This window comes from Plecotus auritus, assembly GCF_963455305.1.
Source record: "Plecotus auritus genome assembly, chromosome: 3".
Taxonomy (NCBI): domain Eukaryota; kingdom Metazoa; phylum Chordata; class Mammalia; order Chiroptera; family Vespertilionidae; genus Plecotus; species Plecotus auritus.
This window is the reverse complement of record NC_137772.1, coordinates 170,795,834-170,820,646: the sequence shown is the minus strand read 5'-3', so window position 1 is coordinate 170,820,646 and position 24,813 is coordinate 170,795,834. Positions and strand designations below refer to the sequence as shown.

Genomic DNA, 24,813 nt, shown 5'->3' with positions numbered 1-24,813 from the left:
ACCCACAAATAAATGCCCTCTCCCCTAAAGCCCTAGACCAGATTGCATTAATCCGTTCTTTTGAACATTATACTGCTCTTATTCTGCCCCTCCATGATTCTTGCCTTTTCCCCATCACCTATTTTCCTGGTGTATATGTTACTGACTCCAACAATCTCTCAGGACTATCTATGTTCATCTTTCCTAAAGAGCTCCGTAATGTCATAGCACATTAGCTTTCTCAAAGATCCATATTTTCCATACTCATCCATTAGTTTTGTCTGTCTAAAGCCAAACTGGGAACAGGGGGAGAGATTGCTCACACAGGTGGCTGAAGGTAAATCTTAATCACAGGCTGTTTGTCTAGAAACAACCCCAATAGACCCATTCCTCTCACCAATCATAGTTTGAAAATTAATGTCATATCACCTAGGGTCTTGGTTGAAGTCAATCGCTGATCCCTCTAAGATCATATTCCTCGGCTTCATGCAATCTGAAAATTCTCCTGTCAAGGAGCTTCTTATTTGATAGCTCTTGAAGAGCCACATGACAATTACCATTTCCTTGTAAAGATGTAGAGATTGAGACTGTGTGGATTTGAAAAGGTTTGCGTGGGAGTGGCGGTGAACAGGGGAAGAGGGTTTTCAAGCCTTGTAGAGGAGAGAGAGGAAGGACGCAGGACCTCCAGTCTTCCATCAGAGAACACTTATCGGGACACCAAAGACTAATGGGAAGGAAAAGGCACTAATGGAGAAAATGCTAAAACCTCAAGACTATCTCGGGTTACTTGACCAATATAACATCACCACAGCAACAGAAGACAAACACTCTAACTGCTACTATCTTGTTCATAGTTTATTCAATGTTACTTGTCTGTGATTATAGAACAGAAAATCCTATAACTGTGACTTTTTAATTTTTTATCTAGCATTGTACTGTGACTTTTTAAATATTATCCAGCATTGTACTTAAATATAATAAAGATATGTTGTTTGGCATTATGCCCAGCATGCAGTAAACTGATCAAAATAAACGTGTTTTTCTACTTTCTATGGTTATTTTTAATCATTATCATTACTGCAGTTTCCACAAAACTTTCTTACTATCCTGATGTTCCCCTGTTAAATTCCTTGGCGTCTCTTTGGACTTCTTCCCCAATCTCCTATTAAAGGTTCAATTCCAGAGTTCTCAACAAATAGGGTTCATTAGCATACTCTGAATTTGGGCCTCCTGGGAACTTTCATTTCTTTCCTCAACTAATTATCTTAAGGTCTCCCTAAATACAAACATTTAAAATATGTTTCGGCCTCATATAAAATCAGAAGCAGCATATATTCGGCTCAAACAAGTCAGAACAGAGGAAATAAGACTTTGAAGCGAGGGTGCTTTTATTATCACTACTATAAGTATGCTTAACTTAAATAAATCACCTCTCAAAGGATTAATTTACTGGCCAGGGTACAATTTATATTTTTTATTTTGTATCAAATTTATTGAAGTTACGTTGTTTAATAAAATTATATACATCAGGGTGCATTTTAAAATTAATGTGGAAATAAGAAGTAGCAAGTGACAGATAAGCTCATATATGGCAGGACCAGTAGGATTTTTTCTACTAAATTTTCATAAGCTTGTAAGTTTTTGTGAATAATTAGGTCAATAAGTACTGGTGGGAAAGCTAACAAGTTCAGTTTTATGCCATCTTTCATTCACATCTGACTTCTAACTTGTGATTCATCCCACGACATGTGTGGGTAAAATCCCACATCACTGCCCTGAAGTCAAGTGTAAGTATATTCTCAGCTTATAGTTATATAAATGTTATTTGTCCATGATTGTAGGACATAAAATCTTATAACTGTGACTTTTTTATTTAAAATGAACTTATACTTGTTTTATAACCTTCATACAATATAGGCAGGTATAAAGGTATGAAAGTATAAAGTAAAAAAGGACAGCTCCCTGTATGTCCCCCACTTCATCATTTAACTTCATTGAAGTAATACTGTTTATTTTTTTCAGACGTATGTGACAATATACATGAAAATATAGTTTTGTATCATATAAAAGATGTTTATATACATGTATGTCTTTTTTCAATATATCTTTAATTGATTTCAGAGAGAAAGGGAGGGGGAGAGAGAGATAGAAACATCAATGAAGACAATAATTGATCAGCTGCCTCCTATAGGTCCTCTACTGAGGATTGAGCCTGCAACCCAGGCATATGCCCTGACTGACCAGGAAATCAAACCATGACCTCCTGGTTCATAGAATGATGCTCAACCACTGAGTCTCTGCAGCTGGTCTGCATATATGTCTTTTTAACAAAATGAGATCATACAATACACCATTGTTAACGTAGTAAGGTTAATTTGAGAAGAAAACATACAAAAGAAAATGAGAGTTAAAAATATGGGAAATCGTACACCTATGGATGAGGACAGTGGGGGGTGGAGAGCAGATGGGGGAGAGAACTGGGTGGAGGGGAGCTATGGGGGAAAAAAGAGGAACAACTGTAATAATCTGAACAATAAAGATATATTAAAAAATATGGGAGAGTTAATAATTCAGACCTACAAATATTTATTTGAGAGTCAGCATGAGATAGCTACAGGACAGGGTTGTTTCACTCATTTGGAAACTAGAGCAAGCAAGAGCAACTTCTGAAAAATATGCGTTTAGAAAAAAGAAGAGTAAGACATGCATCTTTAGAGTTCCAAGAAAGGAGGAAAAATTATGAAGGACCCATTAGTTAAAACCAGAAATTAAGAATATATGAGAAAAAAATACAGAAGAAGATATTAGAAGAAAAAAATCAAAGATAATGTAGAGGCAAAATATAAATATGCAGAATATTTTTCAATATGCAATCACCATTTAATAAATTTGTTAAGAAATAAAGAAGCAAGTTTGGTCCACATGTGTCTTAGATTCGGAAGAATGTGCTAGCTGTGTGTTCTTGGTCAAATCACTTAAACTTTCCCAGCCTCTGTTTCACCATCATTACCATTGTTATCCTTACAGTATAATTAATCCACATTATCTCATCTGTAAGGTTGAGATAATGATCATAATCGCTCTACCCCTCTGTGAGGATGGGAAATCAGCACAACCTGGGAGTCAAGAGTGCAGGCTGTGGAATCAGGAGGCACTGGGTCAGACTCCACAGTACCCTAGCGGTGGAAGCTGGAACAACTTATCAACTGCTCCAAAACTCAGTTTCCTCATCTGCACAATGGGGATAGTAACAATACCTTTCTCAAAGGATTATTATGGGTATCAAATAAAATAATGATAAGACTTGGCACATAGTAAGTTCTCAATTAATGGTAATAATTTATTGTTATTATAATTGTAACCAAATAAATCAATGTACATTAACTGCTTCTTGATTTAGAAGATGGTAAAATGTTTACTAGTTTCTATTTTCAAAAGTCAGAGAGGGACTAACCTTTGACACAAAAGGGATAATCAATTCTTTTGAACAGAGTATGAAAAGATGAGTGTAGGACAGAACTGTCTTGAAAGAAGAAATGTAGACAGGAGGATCATGCCAGAGAAAATTTTACTAATTATCAATAAAATGTAGGTGAGTTATCTGCTGAGAATGGTTTTGAGAATTTGAGAACCATGGAGAAGAATAAATAAAAGTGAAATATAATTTAAATTAAGTTTTACAATGGCTATGTAAATATTAAGAACCCTATTCCTCAGCTATAAACAACAAATAATTACTTGAATTTTCTAATTATGGTATGAATAGCCCCCTAGTCATTTATATTCTTCATTAGGAACTCCTAGCCCTAGCCGGTTTGACTCAGTGGATAGAGCATCAGCCTGTAGACTAAAAGGTCCCTGGTTCCATTCCCGTCAAGGCCACATGCCTAGGTTGAAAGTTCAATCCCCAGTAGGGGGCATGCAGGAGGCAGCTTATCAATGATTCCCTCTCATCATTGATGTTTTTATCTCTCTCTCTCTCTCTTTCCCTTCCTCTCTGAAATCAATAAAAATATATATTTTAAAAAAGAAGAGAGAGAGAGAGCCCTAACCAGTTTGGCTCAGTCGCTAGAGCGTCAGCCTACGAACTCAAGAGTCCCAGGTTCGATTCCAGTCAAGGGCATGTACCTTGGTTGCAGGCACATACCCAATAGGGAGTGTGCAGGAGGCAGCTGATCGATGTTTCTCTCTCCATCGATGTTTCTAACTCTCTATCCCTTTCCCTTCCTCTCTGTAAAAAGGTCAATAAAATATATTTTAAAAAGAAAAAGAAAAAAGAAACTCCCAAATGACACTTGCAACTTTTTTAAAAAATTTATTGAATTTATTGGGGTGACATTTGTTAATAAAGCATACAGGTTTCAAGTGTGCAACTCTATAGCACATCATCTGCATACTGTATCCTGTGCTAACCACCTCAAGTATCACCACCATTATCCTCCCTTTGCCCACTTCCACCTCCCTCCACGTCCTTTCCCCATGGCAATCACCATACTATTATCCATGTCTATGTGTGTGTTTTTCTTCTTAATACCTTCACCTTTTTCACCTCCCTCACCTCTGACAGTTGTCAGTCTGTTCTCATTATCTATAAGTCTGTTTCTATTTTGTTAATTTATTTTGTTCATTAGATTCCACATATAAGTAAAATCATGTGGTATTTGTCTTTCTCTGACTGGCTTATTTCACTTAACATAATATTCTCCAGGTCCATCCATTCTGTCCCAAAAGGTAAGAGTTCCTTCTTTTTTACAGCCACACAGCATTCCATTGTGTAGATGTATCACAGCCTTTTTTATCCACTCATCTATTGATGGGCACTTGGGCTGCTTCCAAATCTTGGCTATTGTAAATAATGCTGCAAGGAACAAAGGGGTGCATATATTCTTTTGAATTAGTGTTTTGAGTTTCTTCTGATAAATTCCAAGAAGTGGAATCACTAGGTCATAAGGCAGTTCCATTTTTAATTTTTTGAGGAAACTCCATACTGTTTTCCACGTAGCTGCACCAATCTGCAATCCCACCAACAGAGCACAGGGGTTCCCCTTGCTCCACATCCTTGCCAACACTTGTTTGTTGATTTATTAGTTATAGCCATTCTGACAGCTATGAGGTAAAATCTCATTGTGATTTTAATTTGCATTTCTCTGATGATTAGTGACCTTGAGCATCTTTTCATATGTGTACTGGCCATCTGTATGTCCTCTTTGAAGAAGTGTCTATTCAAGTCCTTTGCCCATTTTTTCATTGGGTTGTTTGTTTTCTTGGTGTTGAGTTATATAAGTTCTTTATAAATTTTGGAAATTAACCCTTTATCAGATGTCATTCACGAATATGTACTCCTATTCAGTGAGTTGTCTTTCATTTTGCTGATGGTTTCCTTTGCTGTGTAAAAGCAGTTTAGTTTGATGTAGTCCCATTTGTTTAATTTTTATTTTGTTTCCCTTGCCCATGAAACATATTAAAAATATCGCTATGAAAAAATGTCCAATATTTTGCTGCCTCTGTTTTCTTCTAGGTTTTTTAAGGTTTCATAACTTACATTTAAGTCTTTAAATCCCTTTTGAGTTTATTCTTGTGTATGGTGTAAGTTGGTGATCTAGTTTCTTTTTTTTTTTTTCTTTTTCTTTTTTTTTCTGCATGTATCTCTCCAACTTTGCCAACATCATTTGCTGAATAGACTTTCTTTACCCGATTGTATGTTCTTGCTTCCTTTGTCAAAAAAAATTTTAATACCTTTATTTCTTTATTTATTTATGTTTTGTTAATCCTCACCCAAGGATATTTTTCCAATGATTTTTAGGGAGAGTGGCAGAAAGAGGGAAAGACAGAGAGAAACATGTACGAGAAACACATCGATTGGTTGCCTCCTGCACAAGCCACCACACGGGCCGGGCCAGGGAGGAGCCTGCAACCGAGGTATGTGCCCTCGACTGGAATTAAATCCGGGACCCTTTGGTACACAGGCCGACACTCTATTCACTGAGCCAACCAGCTAGGGCTGCTTTGTCAAATATTAATTGACCATAAAGGTGTGGGTTTAGCTCTTTATTCTGTCCCATTGATTTACATGCCTGTTTTTATGCCAGTATCATGCTGTTTTGATTACAATGGCCTTGTAGAATAGTTGGATGTCAGATAGCATGATTCCTCCAACCTGTTCTTTGTAACTCAAGATTGCTGAGGCTATTCAGGTCCTTTGTGGGTCCATATAAATTTTTGGAATATTTGTTCAAGTTCTGTGAGATATGCCATTGGTATTTTAATAGGAATTGCATTGAATTAATAGATTGTTTTGGGTAATATGTGCATTTTAATATGTTAATTATTCCTATCCATGAACACAGAATATGCTTCCACTCATTTGTATCTTCCTGAATCTCTTTCTTTAGTATCCTATAATTTTCAGAGTATAGGTCTTTTACCTCTTCGGTTCAATTTATCCCTAGGTACCTTATTGTTTTTGTTGCAATTATAAATGGGATTGTTTTCTTAGTTTCTCTTTCTGATAGTTCATTATTGGTATATAAAAATGCCCCCAATTTCTGAATATTAACTTTATTTAACATCTGAATTTTAATTTTGTATCCTGCTACTTTACTGAATTCATTAGTCAATTCTAGTTGTTTTGGTAGAGTCTTTAGGGTTTTCTATATACAGTATCATGTCATCTGCAAACTGGGACCGGAGGGAAAGCAGACACTGACTGCAAAGATTTAGAGACTGATGTTAGTCACAATGGTCCACAAATTCTAAAAATCTAAGGGAATTTGGGGATCTCTTTGGATACACAGTTATAACAGTATTGCTTATTCCCTCCTAAAGGTCCCTCAACTATGAGCTAACATAGTTAGCTTTTCTTCTCACACTAAAACCAAGAGAGTGATGGAAATGAGACACCACTGCCAAATTAGCAGATAAAAGGTCAAAAGTTAGTTTTCAAAAGACACTAAATGGAGAAAATGATAACTTAGGCATTGGGTTAGAAGATATGCTAAGAAAGTACATGAAGAGCCTGAAAAGGAGCCATGGAGAAAAATCCTCCTATGTGGGGAATTTAACAAAAATTTTTGTGAAGAGGCAGACTCTATCCAATAGAAAATCTCATTTGAGTCAAATTGATGGGGGTGGGAGGGCGAGAGTGTTGAATAAATTCCACAAAAAATCCTTAGCCTCTCCTGAATGCTCCTGCGCTCTTCTTCCCTTCTAAACACCAACTTTGTTCCTTTGTACCTTCCTAGGCTGTAAGAGTTAGCGATGAAAAACCAAACCTTTCCGACAGAATTCATTCTTCTGGGACTAACAGACATCCCAGAAATTCAACTTGTCATCTTTATACTTCTCTTCCTGACCTACATATTTAGTATTATTGGAAACATGGCCATCATCACCCTCACACTACTGGACTCCCACCTCCAGACTCCCATGTATTTCTTCCTCCGGAATTTCTCCTTTTTAGAAATTTCCTTCACAACCACTTTCACTCCTAGGCTACTGTTCAGCATCTTAACTGGGAAGAAGACCATCAGCTTTGCCGGTTGCTTCACTCAGTATTTCTTTGCCATACTCCTCGGGGCCACAGAGTTTTACTTTCTGGCTGCCATGGCTTATGACCGCTATGTGGCCATATGTAAACCGCTGCATTACACAGCCATCATGAGCAGCAGGGTTTGCACCCAGCTGGTTCTCTGCTCCTGGCTAGGTGGTTTCCTGATCATCATATCCCCAATCATCTGGACCAGTCAGCTGGATTTCTGTGCCTCCAACATACTGAATCATTATTATTGTGACTATGGACCCCTCATAGAGATATCATGCTCAGACACAAGACTCCTGGAGATAGTTGACTTTATTTTAGCATTTGTGACTGTGGTGGTCACTCTGGTGCTGGTGAGTATCTCCTATACAAACATCATCTGGACCATTCTGAAGATCCCCTCTGCTCAGCAAAGGAAAAAGGCCTTTTCCACGTGTTCTTCCCACATGATTGTCATTTCCCTCTCTTATGGCAGCTGCATCTTCATGTACATAAAACCTTCAGCAAAGGAGGGAATTGCCTTCAATAAGGGAGTAGCTCTGCTCAATACCTCAGTAGCCCCTTTGTTGAACCCATTCATTTACACTCTAAGAAATAAACAAGTAAAACAAGCTTTCAAGGATGTGACCAGGAAGATTATGACTCTTTAATGAACATAAAGACCTCTGCTGGAGGCTAAAGCAAACAGCAATTAGCATAAAAGTGCAGAGAGACATTGGAAGGCCAATGGACTGCCCTGCTGTGATTGCAATGGCTCAAGGCAATTTCCTGACCTGATACTTTACATTGCCTACCAAACTTTACCTTTGATCTGCCTGTATGCATTGCTAAAGGGCAAATGTGTACTCAAAGTGAATAAAAAGCAGACAGCATTGGTCTCAGGAGCCTCTTCAAGAAAGAAACTCCACCTGGCCTCCACCCCTTAATAATTCATATTTTTGTCTAGCATTTTCATTTGGGCATCGGTCCCTCCTTCAGATCTTGAACCCCGCCATGCAGGTTGCAGCATACCTCAAACTCAAAGAAAAATCTGAACACATTCGTAAAGTTCTTCTCCATGAAAACACAGGAGAACTTCTCTAACACCCACCTTATTAAAACAATATCTAAGATGAATTTATTATGAAAAGGTATCAAAGTTATATTTCAAACTTGACAATGAGGGGGAAATCTTCCAAAAAAAAACCCAGTTCACATATTTCTTCCTAGTTCTGAGCACATCCAGTGCCAGACAGTCACCATGAAGTTCAACGCCTTCGTGACCTCGGACCACAGCAAAAACCGCAAACGCCACTTAAACGCCCCCTTGCACATGTGCCCCAAGATCACGTCTTCCCCGCCCTCCAAGGAGCTGCAGCAGAAGTACAACGTTTGCTCCATTCTCATCTGCATGGACGACGAGGTCCAGGTGGTTCGAGGACATTATAAAGGTCAGCAAATCGACAAGGTAGTGCAGGTGTACAGGAAGAAACATGTCATCTGCATGGAGCGGGTGCAGCGTGACAAGGCTACGGCACACCTGTCCACGTGGGCATTCACCCCAGCAAGGTGGTTATCACCAGGCTAAAACTGGACAAAGATCGGGAAAAAATTCTTGAACACAAAGCCAAGTCTCGACAAGATGGAAAAGAAAAGGCAAATATAAGGAAGAACTTATTGAGAACATGCAGGAATAAATGTAACCTGTTGGGCATCCATGGTTTAGCTGTAGGTTTTTAGCCTGGTGTGTATTCCTTTAAAATTGTTCAAGATGTCTCTGGAATATTTTGTTTCCTTCCTGGTTTGTTACTGATATGTGGCTCTGTATATCTATTCTGCTGTTTGGATTAATTTTATGAATAAAAATTGGAAATGTTTCTTAAAAAACAAATATTTCTTTCTAGCAAATAGATTTTTGAACTAGACATTTTGAAAATTTTCAAAAATGTGAAACAATACCACTCTTCTCATTCTTTTTTGGAGATTACAGACGATCCTCAGGTTATGTCTGACTCGACATACATCGTTTTGTGGTTACATCGCCATCTCCCATTTATTTGTAAAAGAAAAAAGTTCCATAATTTTGACGTATGTACATATGTGCTTTATGTTTTTTATTATTTACTAGTGGCCCGGTGCATGAAATTCATGCACGGGGAGGTGTCCCTCAGCCCACCTGCACCCTGTCAAATCTGGGACCCCTCAAGGGATGTCCAACTGGGATTGGGCATCTCTCTCACAATCCGGGACCACTGGCTCCTAATCACACACCTGTCTGCCTACCTGATACCCCTAACCACTCTGCCTGATGGCCTAATTGCTCCCAAGTGCCCCCACTTCTGGCCTGATGACCCCTAACTTCCCTCCCCCACCAGCCTGATCGCCTCCAACTGCCCCCCCTGCTGGCCTGCTCACACCCAACTGCCCCCCCTCTGCTGTCCTGCTTGCCCACAACTGCCCAACCCTGCCAACCTGATCACCCCCAACTGCCCCCCCGCCAGGCTGCTCATCTCCAATTTCCCTCCCCTGCCAGCCTGATTGCCCCTAACTGCCTCTGCCTCTGCCTTGCCACCATGACTTTGTCCGGAAGGACGTCCAGAAGGTCTCCCGGTCTAATTAGCATATTACCCCTTTATTAGTATCATGTCGTCTGCGAATAAAGACAGCTTTACTTCTTCTTTTCCAATTTGGATGCCTTTTATTTCTTCTTCTTGTCTGATCACAATGGCTAGTACTTCCAGGACTATGTCAAACAGGAGTGGTGAGAGTGGGCATCCCTGTCTTCTTCCTGTTCTTAGGGGAAATGGTTTTAGTTTTTGCCCATTGAGTATACTGTTGGCTGTTGGTTTGTCATATATGGCTTTTATTATATTGAGGTATGATCCTTCTATTCCTACCTTGCTGAGAGTTTTTATCAGAAAAGGATGTTGGACTTTGTGAAATGCTTTTTCTGCATCAATTGATATGATTATTTTAATTTGGTCTCTCAATTTGTTTATGTGAAGTATCACATTTATTGATTTGCGGATATTGTACCAGCCTTGCATCCCTGGAATAAATCCCACTTGGTCATGGTGTATGATCTTTCTAATGTAATGCTGGATTCGGTTTGCTGGATTTTGTTGAGTATTTTAGCATCTATGTTCATCAGGGATATTGGCCTGTAATTCTCTTTCATTGTGGTGTTTTTATCTGGTTTTGGGATTAGGGTGATGTTGGCTTCATGGAAAGAGCTTGGAAGTGTTCCTTCCTCTTGAATTTTTGGAATAGTCTGAGAAGGATTGGTTTTAGTTCTTCTATGAACATTCAGTAAAACTCCCCTGTGAAGCCATCTGGTCCAGGGCTTTTGTTTGCTGGAAGATTTTTTATTACTGTTTCAATTTCATCAGTAGTTATCAGTCCATTCAGGTTTTTTTATTCTTCCTATTGAGTTTCGGAAGCTTGTATTTTTCTAGGAATGTGTCTATTTCGTGGAGGTTATCCAGGTTGTTGGAGTAGAGTTGTTCGTAGTATTTTTTTTTAAATCCTTTTTATATCAGTGAGGTCAGTCGTTACTTGACCTCTCATTTTTTATTTTGTTTATTTGGGTTCTCTCTCTTTGCTTCTTGGTGAGCCTGGCTAGAGGTTCATCAATCTTATCTATCCTTTCAAAGCACCAGCTCTTGGTTTCATTGATCTTTTGTATTTTTTTTTTTTTGTCTCTATGTCGTTTATTTCTGCTCAGATACTATAAGCTTTTCTTGTTGTTCTCTTTCTAATACTCTAAGTTGCAGGGTTAGATAATTTATTACCATTTTTTTTTCTTGTTTTTTGAGGTAGACCTGTAGAACTATGAACTTCCCTCTCAGGACTGCTTTTATCATGTTCCATATATTTTGGATTGTAATGTTTTTATTGTCATTTGTTTCCAGGATGCTTTTTATTTCTTCTTTGATCTCTTTGGTAACCCAATCATTGTTTAATAGCATGCTATTTAGCCTCCAAGTGTATGATTTTTTTCATTGTTTTTATGATAGTTGATTTCTAGTTTTATGCCATTGTGATCTGAGAAGATGCATGTTATGATTTCTGTCCTCTTGAATTTGAAGAGACTTTGACTGTGTCCTAATATGTGGTCTATATTTGAAAATGTCCCCTGTGCACTGGAGAAGAATGTATATTCTGTGGCTTTGGGGTGAAATATTCTAAAGATGTCAATTAATTCCATCTGTTCTAGTGAGTCATTTAGGATTGATGTTTCTTTGCTGATTTTTTTGTTTAGAGGACTTATCCAGTGGTGTCAGTGGGATATTAAAGTCCCCTACTATGACTGTATTGCACTGAAGGGTAAGACTCCAGGATCCCTATACTGAGTCATTCCCCCACTGCAGAAGCCATCTTTCTTGGGCAGAGCACTCTCCTCCATGAGTTAGCAGCCTAAGGGAAAACAATAGCTCCACCCTGTGGAATTCATCTCACCCCACCCTATGGAACTTATGCCCTATTGAGGAGTACAGCCAGAGGCTCTTTCAGTGACTAAGCTAAATAGGCTTGGTTCTTTGAGAACTTTGCTGCCTTTCCCTAAGCCCAGTGCTGGTAAAAGCCAGACTTGGTGTGCAACTTGGTCCTTTCTTCACACACACCCAAGTCCAGCAGAGGCAGCCACAAACTGTGGATCATTCAAAGCTCCAAACAGGTTGCCCAGGGCCAGTCACAGGCAACGTCTGACATTGTCCTACATCAGAGTCCCCACAAGAGGCCCATATGCAATACACCCAGTGACAAGCTTCAGACAACAGAGCAGAATCCAATAAGCTTCACACACAGTATATCCAAAGCAAGATCTCAGCAGACACCAAAACCTGCTGAGGTGAATACCACATCGTATGATCAGCAGCTCACATGCCATGTTGGGGTCTGAGCCTCACAGCAGGCAGCCTAAGTGTGGATCCCATGCATGAACAGCCCAATAGCAATCAAAATTCAATTACAACAGGGGAGCCTACATAACCCCAAACAACAATTTGAAAGAACATATGCACCCTATGTTTATTGCACTATTATTTACAACTAGTGGCCCAGTGCATGAAATTCATTCATGGAGTGAGGGTTCCTCAGCCCAGCCTGCACCCTTTCCAATCAGGGACCATTTGGGGGATCAGGCTTAAACCGGCAGTCAGACATTCCTCTTGCAATCCGGGACCACTGGCTCCTAACTGCTCACTTGCCTGCCTGCCTAATCACTCCCAACTGCCCTTCCCTGTTGGCCTGATCTCACCCTCAATGGCCCTCCCCTGCAGGCCTGGTTGCCCCCAACGGCCCTCCCCTGCCTGCGTGATTTTGCCCCCAACAACCCTCCCCTGCAAGCATGATCTTGCCCCCAACTGTCCTCCCCTGCAGGCCTGATCTCATCCCTACCTGCCCTCCTCTGCCAGCCAATTTGGTTCTGATTGGTCAGTTTCTATGCCAGTCAGCATAAAAAGCTCCGCCTCTAGGCAGCCATTTGCTCATCACACTTCACCCAGATTTGGTTCTGACTGATCGGTTTCTATGCCAGTCAGTGTCTCTGGGCCTATCAACGGTGCCTGATCATAAAGGCGTGGCAGATCAGCAGCCCCAGTGGAGGCCTGGAGAGAAATGGAGGTGTGGCCGCTGGCCACTCTGGGAGTAAAAGAGAGGCAAGTGCTGATCAAAAGCTGCCACAGAGGCAACGGATCAGTCCCTGCTTCTCTCTTCAGGCCTCTCTCTGTCCCTGATTCACAGCCCCCTCAGCAGTCAGTGCTGGGGCACTGCACCTGCAGCAGAAGCAGTCAGCCTGGGTTGCCACAGCAACCCAGTACTAACTGCAGGACTGACTTCCCATTGGTCGAGCTCCCTTGTTACTTGACATTATGACCCAGGGTTTTTATATATAAGGATAGCCAAGATCTGGAAACAGCCCAAGGCTCCATTAGTAGGTGAGAGGATAAAACAGCTAAAGTATATTTACACAATGGAATACTACTTGGCCATTAAAAAGAAGGCATTTTTACCCTTTGCAACAGCATGGATACACCTAGAGCACTTTATGCTAAGATAAATAAGCCAGTCAGTGAAGTCAAGCACCATATGATTTCACTCATATGTGGAACAAAGTAAACTAACAAGCAAAATAGAGACAGACTCATAGATAGAGAGCAGGCTGACAGCTGTACAGGGGTGGCAGCTGGGGGTTGGAGGGATTGAGCAAAAGAGAAAAAAGAGAAAGAACTCATTGACAGGAACAACAGTGTGATGATTGTGGTGGTGATGGGAGGGGGAATGGAGGTGGAAGAGGGTATAGGTGGGATAAATGGTGATGGGGGAATTTAATTCAATTTAAAAAATTAAAGAATGAAAAATAATATTGAAAAATAATGATTTGGTTTTGGTTTATTAATTGCAACAAATACATCATACTAATATAAGATATTAATACAAGAAGCTTAGCATATGATATACAGGAACAATCTATACTATCTTCTCAATTGTTCTGTAAATCTAAACCATTCTAAAGAAAATAAAGTCTATTAAAAATAAATACAATCCTGAAAAAAAGAGGGGAGGAGAAAAAATGGCGGCGGAATAGACAGACGTGTTCTGAGCCTTGTCCCGGAGCAGAAAGAAAGAACAGCTGAGGGTCGCACGAGGAGTGTTTGTTGGCAAGTTGGGAGACAGCTGAACTCCAGAAGAAGGTGGGGGACTGCTAGACGGGTTCCCCTGACTGGGCAGCACCTACTGCGGCCGGGTCCCCTCCCGGAGCTGCGGGCTTGGACGCGGAGTATGCGCCATCTTGAACCGAAAAGTGGAGCTTATCGGAAGCCTGAGAATCCACAACTGCGGCACCCACGGAACAGCTGCGAGCCCCAGAACAACGGTCCCCAATTGGCGCAAACACACGGGTTCAGAGGAGCTCTACACTCCACCACGGAAAGGTCAGATTTCGCCTGGGATAAGGTGAGGTCTCTGGTCCCGGCGGGAGAGAGGAACACGCGTTTTGCGGGAGCTGGAGGACCAGGGAAGTCTGTGCCTAGAAAAATCCGTGGCTGTTTGGGCTGGCGTGATCTGTGAATGTGGAAGGGGGTCCTCAGAGCTGCTAACAGAAGGGCTTTCTAAGAAGCAACCCATTTTGATCTGAAGTGCAGGGACACCCTAAGAATTTCAGGCTGCCTAACCTTACACACAGCCCCGGAGTTCGCCGGGTGCCTAGACTTAGGCGCAGCCCCGGAGTTCGCACACTTGGGCTTTTTCCTCTTGAAATTCTTGCTTCTGATTACTAAGCCCAGTACATAGGATCACCCAGTTGGGGACACCTTGGGAGACTGCAGAGGAAAGTTGTTTTTCTGGAACCTGGGGATTGGAGCGGGGAGTGACCATCGGAGAGCCAGCTCTGAGGCAGCCCACTCCCACAAACTGGTAGTGAGTGCCACAGGGAAAGAAGGCTCTAACACTCCCTAGAGAGGCCATAGATAGACCCAGAAGTCAATCCAGAAACACTGCCACCCAGGGGCTGAATCACAAATTGACTCTTGTGTAATCAAAAATAAAGGAATACGAGAAATTAAGACACACCGCCTGCTTAAAATCAGGACTGGCTTACAACACTGAAGAGCAGTGGAATGCAGGGAACTGCAATACTGTACAGACTGAGAAACAGGCGTGCCAAACAGAACAACAGAGGAAGTGAATGACCTTCACTACTCCACATTTTATTTTTATTTTTTATTTTTTTATTTTTTTTATTTTCATTTTTTGCATCTTTTACTCAAGAAACTAACTTATTTTTTTTTCCATCACTTGATTTTACCTTTTTAATTAATACATTTGTATTTTCAATCCGTATTATTACTACTACTATTTTTTTTTAAGTATCATTTTATTTTCTCTTCAATTTATTTTGGGATTAGTGTTCTACATTCTATTTTTATCTTTCCTTTAGCATTGTTTTACTCTATCTCAACTCTACCTTTATGCCATCACTCTCTTCCTAACCTTCCCCTTTTCAGTGTCCTGTTTATCTTACCCCTTTCCTGCTTTAGATTTTCCCTATTCTTTCTGTTTACCCCTTGTTAAAATTTCACCCTACTTACATATCTAATCTCCAATCCCCTGCTCCAAGTCCATACACACCTCTCTATTCTCTGTCTTAACTATCCAAAAAATTGTTTTTCTCTCTGTCCTTTTGTTGTTGTTCGCTTGAATGTAGATTATATCGAATTTTTATGCTTTTTGGTGAGATTGTTTTGCTTATTCTTCTTTTGTTTATTTTTTTGTTCAGCTTTCCCTTGCCTCACTCAATATTAGTTGGTGTTGTAGTTTGTATTAATCCCCAGGCCCTTGTTGCTGGCATTTGCTGGGATTAGTGATTGTTCTATTGGAGTTTTATCCCCAATATATATAGTCTGTTCCCCTTTCTCTCTTAGTCTCTTTCTGGTCTCTCTTACTTTTTTTTTCTTTTTTTTTCTTTCCCTTTTCCCAATTTCATTTTGACACTCCTTTTTTTTCTTCTTTCTTTTTCCTCTTCTTATTTCTCTCCTATCACCTAATTTGATTTTCTCTGGTGGTCACCTTTATTGGAGGTTATTAATATAGTGAATACATTTCTGTTCAGTGCCTTGTGAGTTGTACCTGGTAGTGCTGTATTTTGTGCCTTTAAATCAACGCAGGAGAGAGAGAACTACATAACCAGACACCCAGAGAAGAGAGACCATGGGGAGACAAAGAAACAGCCCACATATGAAAGAAAAGCAGGCATCACCAGAAAAGGAAGTAAACGAAATGGAGGCAAGCAACCTTCCATAGAAAGAATTCAGAGAAATGGTCATAAGGTGGCTGAAAGAATGGAAGACAAATTCAACAATATGAGCAAGAACCAAGAGGAAATGAAGAAGAACCAAGAAGAAATGAAAAATGACATCGCTGCTGTAAAGAACTCATTAGAAAGCATCAATAGTAGACTAGAAAAAGCAGAGGACCGCATCAGTGAGCTAGAAGACAAGGTAGGAAAAAATACCCAAGTAGAGTAACTTCTAGAAAAAAAAATTAAAAGGCAGGAGGAGAGCCTAAGGGAACTTTGGGACAACACGAAACAAAACAACATCCGCATAATAGGGATTCCAGAAGGAAAGGAAGCTGAGCAAGGAATAGAAAACCTGTTTGAAGAGATAATGACAGTAAAATTTCCCTGATATAGGGAAGAAAAAACCCACACAAACCCAAGAAGCTCACAGAGTCCCAAGCAAAATGAACCCCAAAAGACCGACGCCAAGGCACATTATAATTAAACTGGCAAACACCAACGACAAAGTAAGAATCTTAAAAGCAGCAAGAGAGAGACAGAAAGTTACATACAAAGGAACCCCCATCAGACTAGCAACTGATTTCTCAACAGAAACGCATCAGGCCAGAAGGGAATGGAATGAAATATACAAAGTCATGCAAAGGAAGGGCCTGAATCCAAGAATACTGTACCCAGCAAGGCTGTCAATCAAAACTGAAGGTGAAATTAGGAGCTTCACAGACAAAAAAGGACTAAGGGAGTTTATTACCACCAAACCAACAATGCAAGAGATACTAAAGGATCTGCTGTAAAAAAAAAAAAAAAAAAGAAAGAAATAGGAAGCGAAGAAGGAACACAGGGGTAAAGAATAGGAATGGCGACAAATAAGTACCTATCAATAATAACTTTAAATGTAAATGGATTAAATGCCCCAATCAAAAGACATAGGGTAACGGATTGGATAAGAAAACATGACCCATATATCTGCTGTCTACAAGAAACCGACCTCAGAAAAAAGACGCACACAGACTGAGGGTGAAGGGATAGGAAAAGGTTTTCCAGGCAAATGGAACTGAAAAAAAAGCTGGGGTAGCAATACTTATATCTGACAAATTAGATCTCAAAGTGAAGGACATAACAAGAGATAAGGAAGGCCACTTCATAATACTAAAGGGAGCAATCCAACAAGAAGAAATAACTATGGTAAACATATATGCACCCAATACAGGAGCACCCAAATACATAAAAAAAAACTCCTGGAAGATATCAAGGGAGAGATTGACAGCAATACAATCATAGTAGGAGACTTTAATACCCCACTATCACCATTGGACAAATCCTCTAAACAAAACATCAGCAAAGAAACATCAATCCTAAATGACTCACTACACCAGATGGAATTAATTGACATCTTCAGAACATTTCACCCCAAAGCCACAGAATATACATTCTTCTCAAGTGCACATGGGTCTTTTTCAAAGATAGACCATATGTTGGGACATAGGCAAAGTCTCTTCAAATTCAAGAAGATAGAAATCACATCAAGCATCTTCTCAGATCACAGTGGCATAAAACTGGAAATCAACTACAATAAAAACAACACAAAGAAATCAAACACTTGGAGACTAAACAGCATGCTATTAAACCATGACTGGGTTACCAGAGAGATCAAAGAAGAAATAAAAAACATAATGGCAACAAATGACAATGAAAACACAACAATCCAAAATCTATGGGACACAGCGAAAGCAGTCTTGAGAGGGAAGCTCATAGCTCTACAAGCCTACTGCAAAAAAACAAGAAACAATTGTAATAAATTACCTAACCCAACAACTCAAAGAATTAGAAAAAGAGCAACAAGAAAAGCCCAGTGTAAGCAGAAGGAAGGAAATAATAAAGATCAGAGCGGAGATAAACGACCTAGAGACCAAAAAAACAATACAAAAGATCAACAAAACCAAGAGCTGGTTCTTTGAAAGGATAAACAAGATTGATGAACCTCTAGCCAGACTCACCAAGAAGCAAAGAGAGAGGACCTAAATAAACAAAATCAGAAATGAAAGAGGAGAAATAACAACAGACCCCACCGAAATACAAAGGATTGTTAAAAAATACTATGAACAACTCTATTCCAACAAACTGGACAACCTGGAGGAAATGGACATATTCCTAGAAAAATATAACCTTCCAAAACTCAATCAGGAAGAATCTAAACATCTCAATAGGCCGATAACTATGGAAGAAATTGAAGCAGTCATCAAAAAGCTTCCAGCAAACAAAAGCCCGGGTCGAGATGGCTTCACAGGGGAGTTTTACCAAACATTCAAGGAAGAACTAAAACCTGTACTCCTCAGACTATTCCAGAAAATTCAAGAGGAAGGAACACTTCCAAGCTCCTTCTATGAAGCCAGCATCACCCTAATACCAAAACCAGATAAAGATAACACAATGAAAGAGAATTATAGGCCAATATCCCTCATGAATATAGATGCCAAAATCCTCAACAAAATTCTAACAAATCGGATCCAGCAGTACATCAGAAAGATCATACACCATGACCAAGTAGGGTTTATCCCAGGAATGCAAGGATGGTACAATATCCGCAAATCAATAAATGTGATACATCACATAAACAAATTGAGAGATAAAAACCACATAGTCATATCAATTGATGCAGAAAAAGCATTTGACAAAATCCAACACCCTTTCTTGATAAAAAACTCTCAACAAGGTGGGAATAGAAGGATCATACCTCAACATAATAAAAGCTATATATGATAAACCCACAGCTAACATCATACTCAATGGGCAAAAACTAAAACCATTTCCCCTAAGAACAGGAACAAGACAGGGATGCCCACTCTCACCACTCCTGTTTGACATAGTACTGGAAGTATTAGCCACTGCAATTAGACAAGAAGAAGAAATAAAAGGCATCCAAATTGGAAAAGGAGAAGTAAAGCTGTCCTTATTTGCAGATGACATGATATTGTACATAAAAAACCCGAAAGACTCCATCAAAAAACTAACAGGCTTAATAAATGAATTAGGCAATGTAGCAGGATACAAAATTAACGCCAAGAAATCTATGGCATTTCTATACACCAACAGTGAACTTACAGAAAGAGAGACTAAAAAAGCAATCCCATTTTCCATCGCACCAAAAAAATTAAGATACTTAGGAATAAACCTAACCAAGGAGGTAAAAGACCTATATGCAGAAAACTACAGGACACTGAAAAAAGAGATAGAGGAAGATGTGAACAGATGGAAGAACATACCATGTTCAAGGATTGGTAGAATCAACATCATTAAAATGTCCATACTACCCAAAGCAATCTATAGATTCAATGCACTCCCCATTAAAATACCAACGGCATATTTCACAGACCTAGAAAGAACTCTCCAAAAATTCATCTGGAATAAAAAAAGACCCCGAATAGCCACAGCAATCCTGAGAAAGAAGAATAAAGTAGGAGGGATCTCAATATCAGATTTCAAGCTGTATTACAAAGCCACTGTCCTCAAACAGCCTGGTACTGGCACAAGAACAGACATATAGATCAATGGAATAGAATAGAGAATCCAGATATCAACCCAAACCAATATGCGCAATTAATATTTGACAAAGGAGGCATGAGCATACAATGGAGTCAAGACAGTCCCTTCAATAAATGGTGTTGGGAAAATTGGACAGATACATGCAAAAAAATGAAACTAGATCACCAACTTACACCATACACAAAAATAAACTCAAAATGGATACAGGACTTAAATATAAGACGGGAAACCATAAAAATACTAGAGGAATCCACAGGCAGCAAAATCTCAGACATATGCCAAAAGAACTTTTTCACTGATACTGCCCGTAGGGCAATGGAAGCCAAAGGGAAAATAAACAAATGGGACTACATCAAAATAAAAAGCTTTTGCACAGCAAAAGAAACCATCAACAAAATAACAAGAAACCCCACTGTATGGGAGAACATATTTGCAAATGGTATCACTGATAAAGGTTTAATCTCCAACATCTACAGGCAGCTTATACAACTTAATAAAAGGAAGATAAATGATCCAATAAAAAAAATGGGCAACAGACCTAAATAGAATCTTTTCAAAAGAAGACAGAAGGAAGGCCAAGAGACACATGAAAACATGCTCAAAGTCACTAATTATCCGAGAGATGCAAATCAAAACGACAATGCGATACCATCTCACACCTGTCAGAATGGCTATCATCAACAAATCAACAAACGACAAGTGTTGGCGAGGATGCGGAGAAAAAGGAACCCTTGTACACTGCTGGTGGGAATGCAGACTGGTGCAGCCACTGTGGAGAACAGTATGGAGTTTCCTCAAAAAACTGAAAATGGAACTCCCATTTGACCCAGTAATCCCACTCCTAGGAATATATCCTAAGAAACTAGAAACACCAATCAGAAAGGATATATGCACCCCTATGTTCATAGCAGCACAATTTACAATAGCTAAGATCTGGAAACAGCCTAAGTGCCCGTCAGCAGATGACTGGATCAGAAAACTATGGTACATCTACACAATGGAATATTATGCTGCCATAAAAAGGAAGGAATTACTACCATTTGTAGGCACCTGGATGGAATTAGAGAACATTATGCTAAGTGAAATAAGCCAGTCAATGAAAGAAAAATACCACATGATCTCATTCATTTGGGGATAATGAAAAACATTATAAACTGATGAACAAAAAGATAGATACAGAGGCAGTAAAGCATCAAACAGACTGTCAAATTACAGCGGTAAGGTTAGGGAGAGGTGGGGAAAATAAGAGATCACTGAAGGACTTATATGCATGTATATAAGAGTAACCAACGGATGCAAAACATTGGGGGTGAGGGCATGTATGGGAGTGGGGTGGGGGGGGCAATGGTAAGATATGTACACATATAATACCTTAATAAAAATAAATAAATAAATAAAAATTTTAAAAAATTTTTAAAAATAAATAAATAAATAAATACAATCCTCAAGTTAGATGACAACTATTTTCTCTATGTTAAGAAAATCTACGGCTACTTAAATGATGGATTTGAAAGAAAATTTAAAGATCTCTTTTGCAGGCCACTCAATGCAATGATGCCCTTCAACCTCATTAGTCCATCTCTCATTCTTCTCCTTAACCTGCTGGTGACCTGTTTGATGCTCCCATTGTACCTTCCTCGCCAGTCTCTGTTGGCTGACTTCTGCTAAGCAACTATTTAAATTTTATTCTTTAAGACAACAAAAGGTCTTTATCAGTCCTTCAGAACCAGGACCCCTAGGGAATGCATTGTTTGTCAGCACAATTGGTCCCAAGGTGGCACATCTGAGGAGAGAGACAAAGTTTGTTACTTGGATCTTTAAAAACCTCCAAAATGCTAATGAGGCTCTTGCTGAGGTAATCAGTTCTCCTAGGAAAAGAAAAAGCCCTAGCCCCAATTCCATGCCTTCATGGGTTGCACAAGGATCGGTGATCTCCTCTGGGGCTGGGCTCGGCCCCTCCCTTCCCAGTGGGTCTGGGCCGCCTGCTCTGCGAACCGCCCCCCCCCCCCTACCCCTGGACTGCGGCAGCAGTGGTGGCGGCAGCAGCAGCGCGGGGGAGCCTGGAGGCACCGTGAGCAACTCGTCCACGCGCACCCCGAGCGCGAAACCCTGAAGCCTGGAGATGCCGAGGACCCCGTTGGACACCTGGCGGCGAAGCAGCGCCCGGTCGCCAGATCGAAAATCAAGGCATTTGCCCCTACAAATGTGATGTCTGCAACAAAGCCTTCACCCAGCGCTGCTCCTTGGAGTCCTACCTGAAGAAAATCCACGGGGTGCAGCAGCTGTATGCCAACAAGCAACGCTGGGACAAGCTCTAGGTCTGTGAGGATTGTGGCTACACAGGCCCCACCCAGGAGGACCTGTACCTGCACGTGAACAGTGCCCACCCGGGCAGCGCGTTTCTCAAAAAGACATCCAAAAAATTGGCAGCCCTTTTGCAAAACAAGCTGACAGCCATACTCCAGGGGAATGCCAACCTGAGCGAGGAGGAGAAGTGAGGAGGAAGAGGAAGGGGAAGACGCCAATGCTAACACGTTCACACGGACTTTTGGTTTTGAGGGTCCCACTGGCTCTTTCTAATTACAAGTGTTCAGTTAGATCTCTCTGTGCTTTTGGGGCCTCGGCAGGGGGATCTGCTCCAAGGCTGTCAGTTGTAATGATTGTGGCAGGTCCCCCAGAACCCATGCCCTGTTGAACACACTCATGTTCACGAACGTTGATCAGTAGGTGGCTGTGATCACCATGCAGGACTTTTTGTGTATGTTTTAGGAATTTCATACAGGGAAGCAGATGTGTTCTTAGAGAGACCATTATAGTATGGTGCCTTGAAATAAAAGTACTTCCACTTGAAATGCAAAAAAAAAAAAAGAAAAGAAAAGAAAATGCCCTAGAAATTTTCTGTCCTTCAATACCATTTTTTCATAATTAAACAAGTATTTGAATATGTGTTTAGCATTTTGCTGTGCAGTACAGAAAATTCAACATAATTGATCTGCCTAGGGCAACAATGCAATATATAAAATATACAACCATGAATGTTAACATTACAAGAAATTGCACAGGGCAACATATATTTAAGTGCCATGTGGATGACACAGATTCTGTGTCCTTTCAATACAGAAGGGAGATCCCTGTGGTCAAGTGAAATAATAAAAACACTTATAGTATTTATTATGTGCTAGGCATTGCTCTAAGTAATATGTGTGGTGAAAATAGAATCTATTAGAAACCCTATATATTGCATGTTATTATTATCATCAATATACATAAAAGCTTAATATGCTAAGTGTCCAACCAATTGGTCGATCGTTCGGTTGACTGCTCAACTAGTCGCTATGACGCACGTTGACCACCAGGGTCCAGACGCTCCGACCAGAAGGTTAGCTTGCTGGTGGGGTCTGGCCGATCGGGACTGCATGAGACGGACCAAACACGCCCTGGAGCCAACCTCCCACGGTGCCTCCCCGGTCTCTAAAATATTTCTTCTAATTAATTTCCTTTCAATGTGCACGAATACGTGTACCAGGCCGCTAGTATTATTATAATCCTATATAATAAAAGCCTAATATGTTAAGTGTCCAGTCATCAGGTTGGCCTTTCAACCAATCAAAGCGTAATATGCTAATGATATGTTAAGGTCGCTCAACCACTCGCTATAATGTGCATTGACCACCAGGGGGCAAACAGTCGACTGGTCGACCAGTTGCTGTCATGTGTACTGACCACCAGGGTGCAGACGCTCCGACCAGTAGGTTAGCTTGCTGCTGGGATCCAGGCGATTGGGACTGAGTGAGATGGGCCAGACACGCCCTGAACCCCTCTCCCAGTCCCTCCCCAGCTGGTCCCGATCGTGCCGCGGTGGGGTCCCTTGGCCCGTCCTGCACCCTCTCGCAATCTAGGACCCCAGGGGGATGTTGGAGAGCTGCTTTTGTCCCAATCCCGCAGGCCAAGGCTGAGGGACCCCACTGGTACATTAATTCATGCACTGGGCCTCTAGTCCTATATAATAAAAGGCTAATATGCAAATTGTCCCCTTTGACCAGGAGTTCAACCAGGGCGCAGGGCCGGCTGGCCAACTGCCTGCGGCCCTTCCCCCCAGCTGGCCCCACCCTTGATCAGCCCTCCCCCTCTCCCCCCTCCCCCGATCAGGGTTGGCTGGCTGGACCCAAACCATGCACAAATTCATGCACCGGGCCCCTAGTTAATAATAACATTCTACCATTATCATTCTACTATTGCAAATAAGCAAACTGAGGCATAGAGCCTAAGATACACAACTAGTAGACAGAAAAGCTGTGATTTTAATCCAGGTCACCTGGATCCAGAGTTCATGTATATGACCAAAACACAACATTCTGCTTCCTATTCTGGCAGGCCCCGTGAAGAGATAGAACTCTCCTCAGACCTAGAACACATTGAGAAAGGTGAAAAAGTAAGGAGAGCCTTTCTTACAAGAAAACTGTATCAAACGAATGAGACTGTGCTTCAAAATTCTTTGAGCAAATCTTACTACCTGGGTAAAATGTTTAGGGCAGACATAGAAGTTAGAAATAATTATGAGATTCTCTTTAAGAACATCAGGCAAGGATTCAAGGATTCACCACATCTGCTCTTCACACAGAAACTCCAGAACAAGCGCTCACAGCCTGGGTCCCAGGAACTTTCTGGGCACCAAGGTCACTCCAAGGCAATCATGCCGTGGTAGCGGCAGTGGCAGCAAGAAGAGCAGCAACAGCTGGGGACCCCAGCACCTAAAACAGGGAAGAGAACATTTCTCTATGATTGAAGCACCTGTGGTTCCAAAAGGCTGAGGACAGTGAGAACTATATAAACAGACATCCGGAGAATAGAGACCATGGGGAGACAAAGAAACAGCCTGCATATGAAAGAAAAGCAGGCATCACCAGAAAAGGAAGTAAACAAAATGGAGGCAAGCAACCTGTCAGAGAAAGAATTCAGAGAAATGGTCATAAGGTGGATG

The 24,813-nt window shown here is 40.7% G+C and overlaps 1 protein-coding gene and 2 pseudogenes across 3 annotated transcripts in view; all 3 read left to right on the top strand.

The window, feature by feature from the left end:
* Positions 1–9,192, top strand: part of LOC308243368 (ribosomal protein uL24-like) — a 45,070-nt pseudogene extending 35,878 nt beyond the window's left edge. Inside the window, exon 2 of the transcript in view lies at positions 8,913–9,192. The product of the transcript in view is annotated as a ribosomal protein uL24-like (transcript). The remainder of the gene's footprint in view (positions 1–8,912) is intronic.
* Positions 7,237–8,166, top strand: LOC308243363 (olfactory receptor 6C4-like; the record flags this gene model as incomplete). The annotated part of the gene is made up of 1 exon (XM_080658666.1): positions 7,237–8,166. One exon carries the CDS (start codon positions 7,237–7,239, stop codon positions 8,164–8,166), a length of 930 nt encoding a protein of 309 aa, XP_080514792.1.
* A 12,194-nt stretch (positions 9,193–21,386) lies between the features above and the next one.
* LOC308244230 (transcription factor Ovo-like 2) lies at positions 21,387–22,330 on the top strand (annotated as a pseudogene). The gene is made up of 2 exons: positions 21,387–21,444; positions 21,801–22,330. The product of its transcript is annotated as a transcription factor Ovo-like 2 (transcript).
* The last annotated feature ends 2,483 nt before the right edge of the window (positions 22,331–24,813 follow it).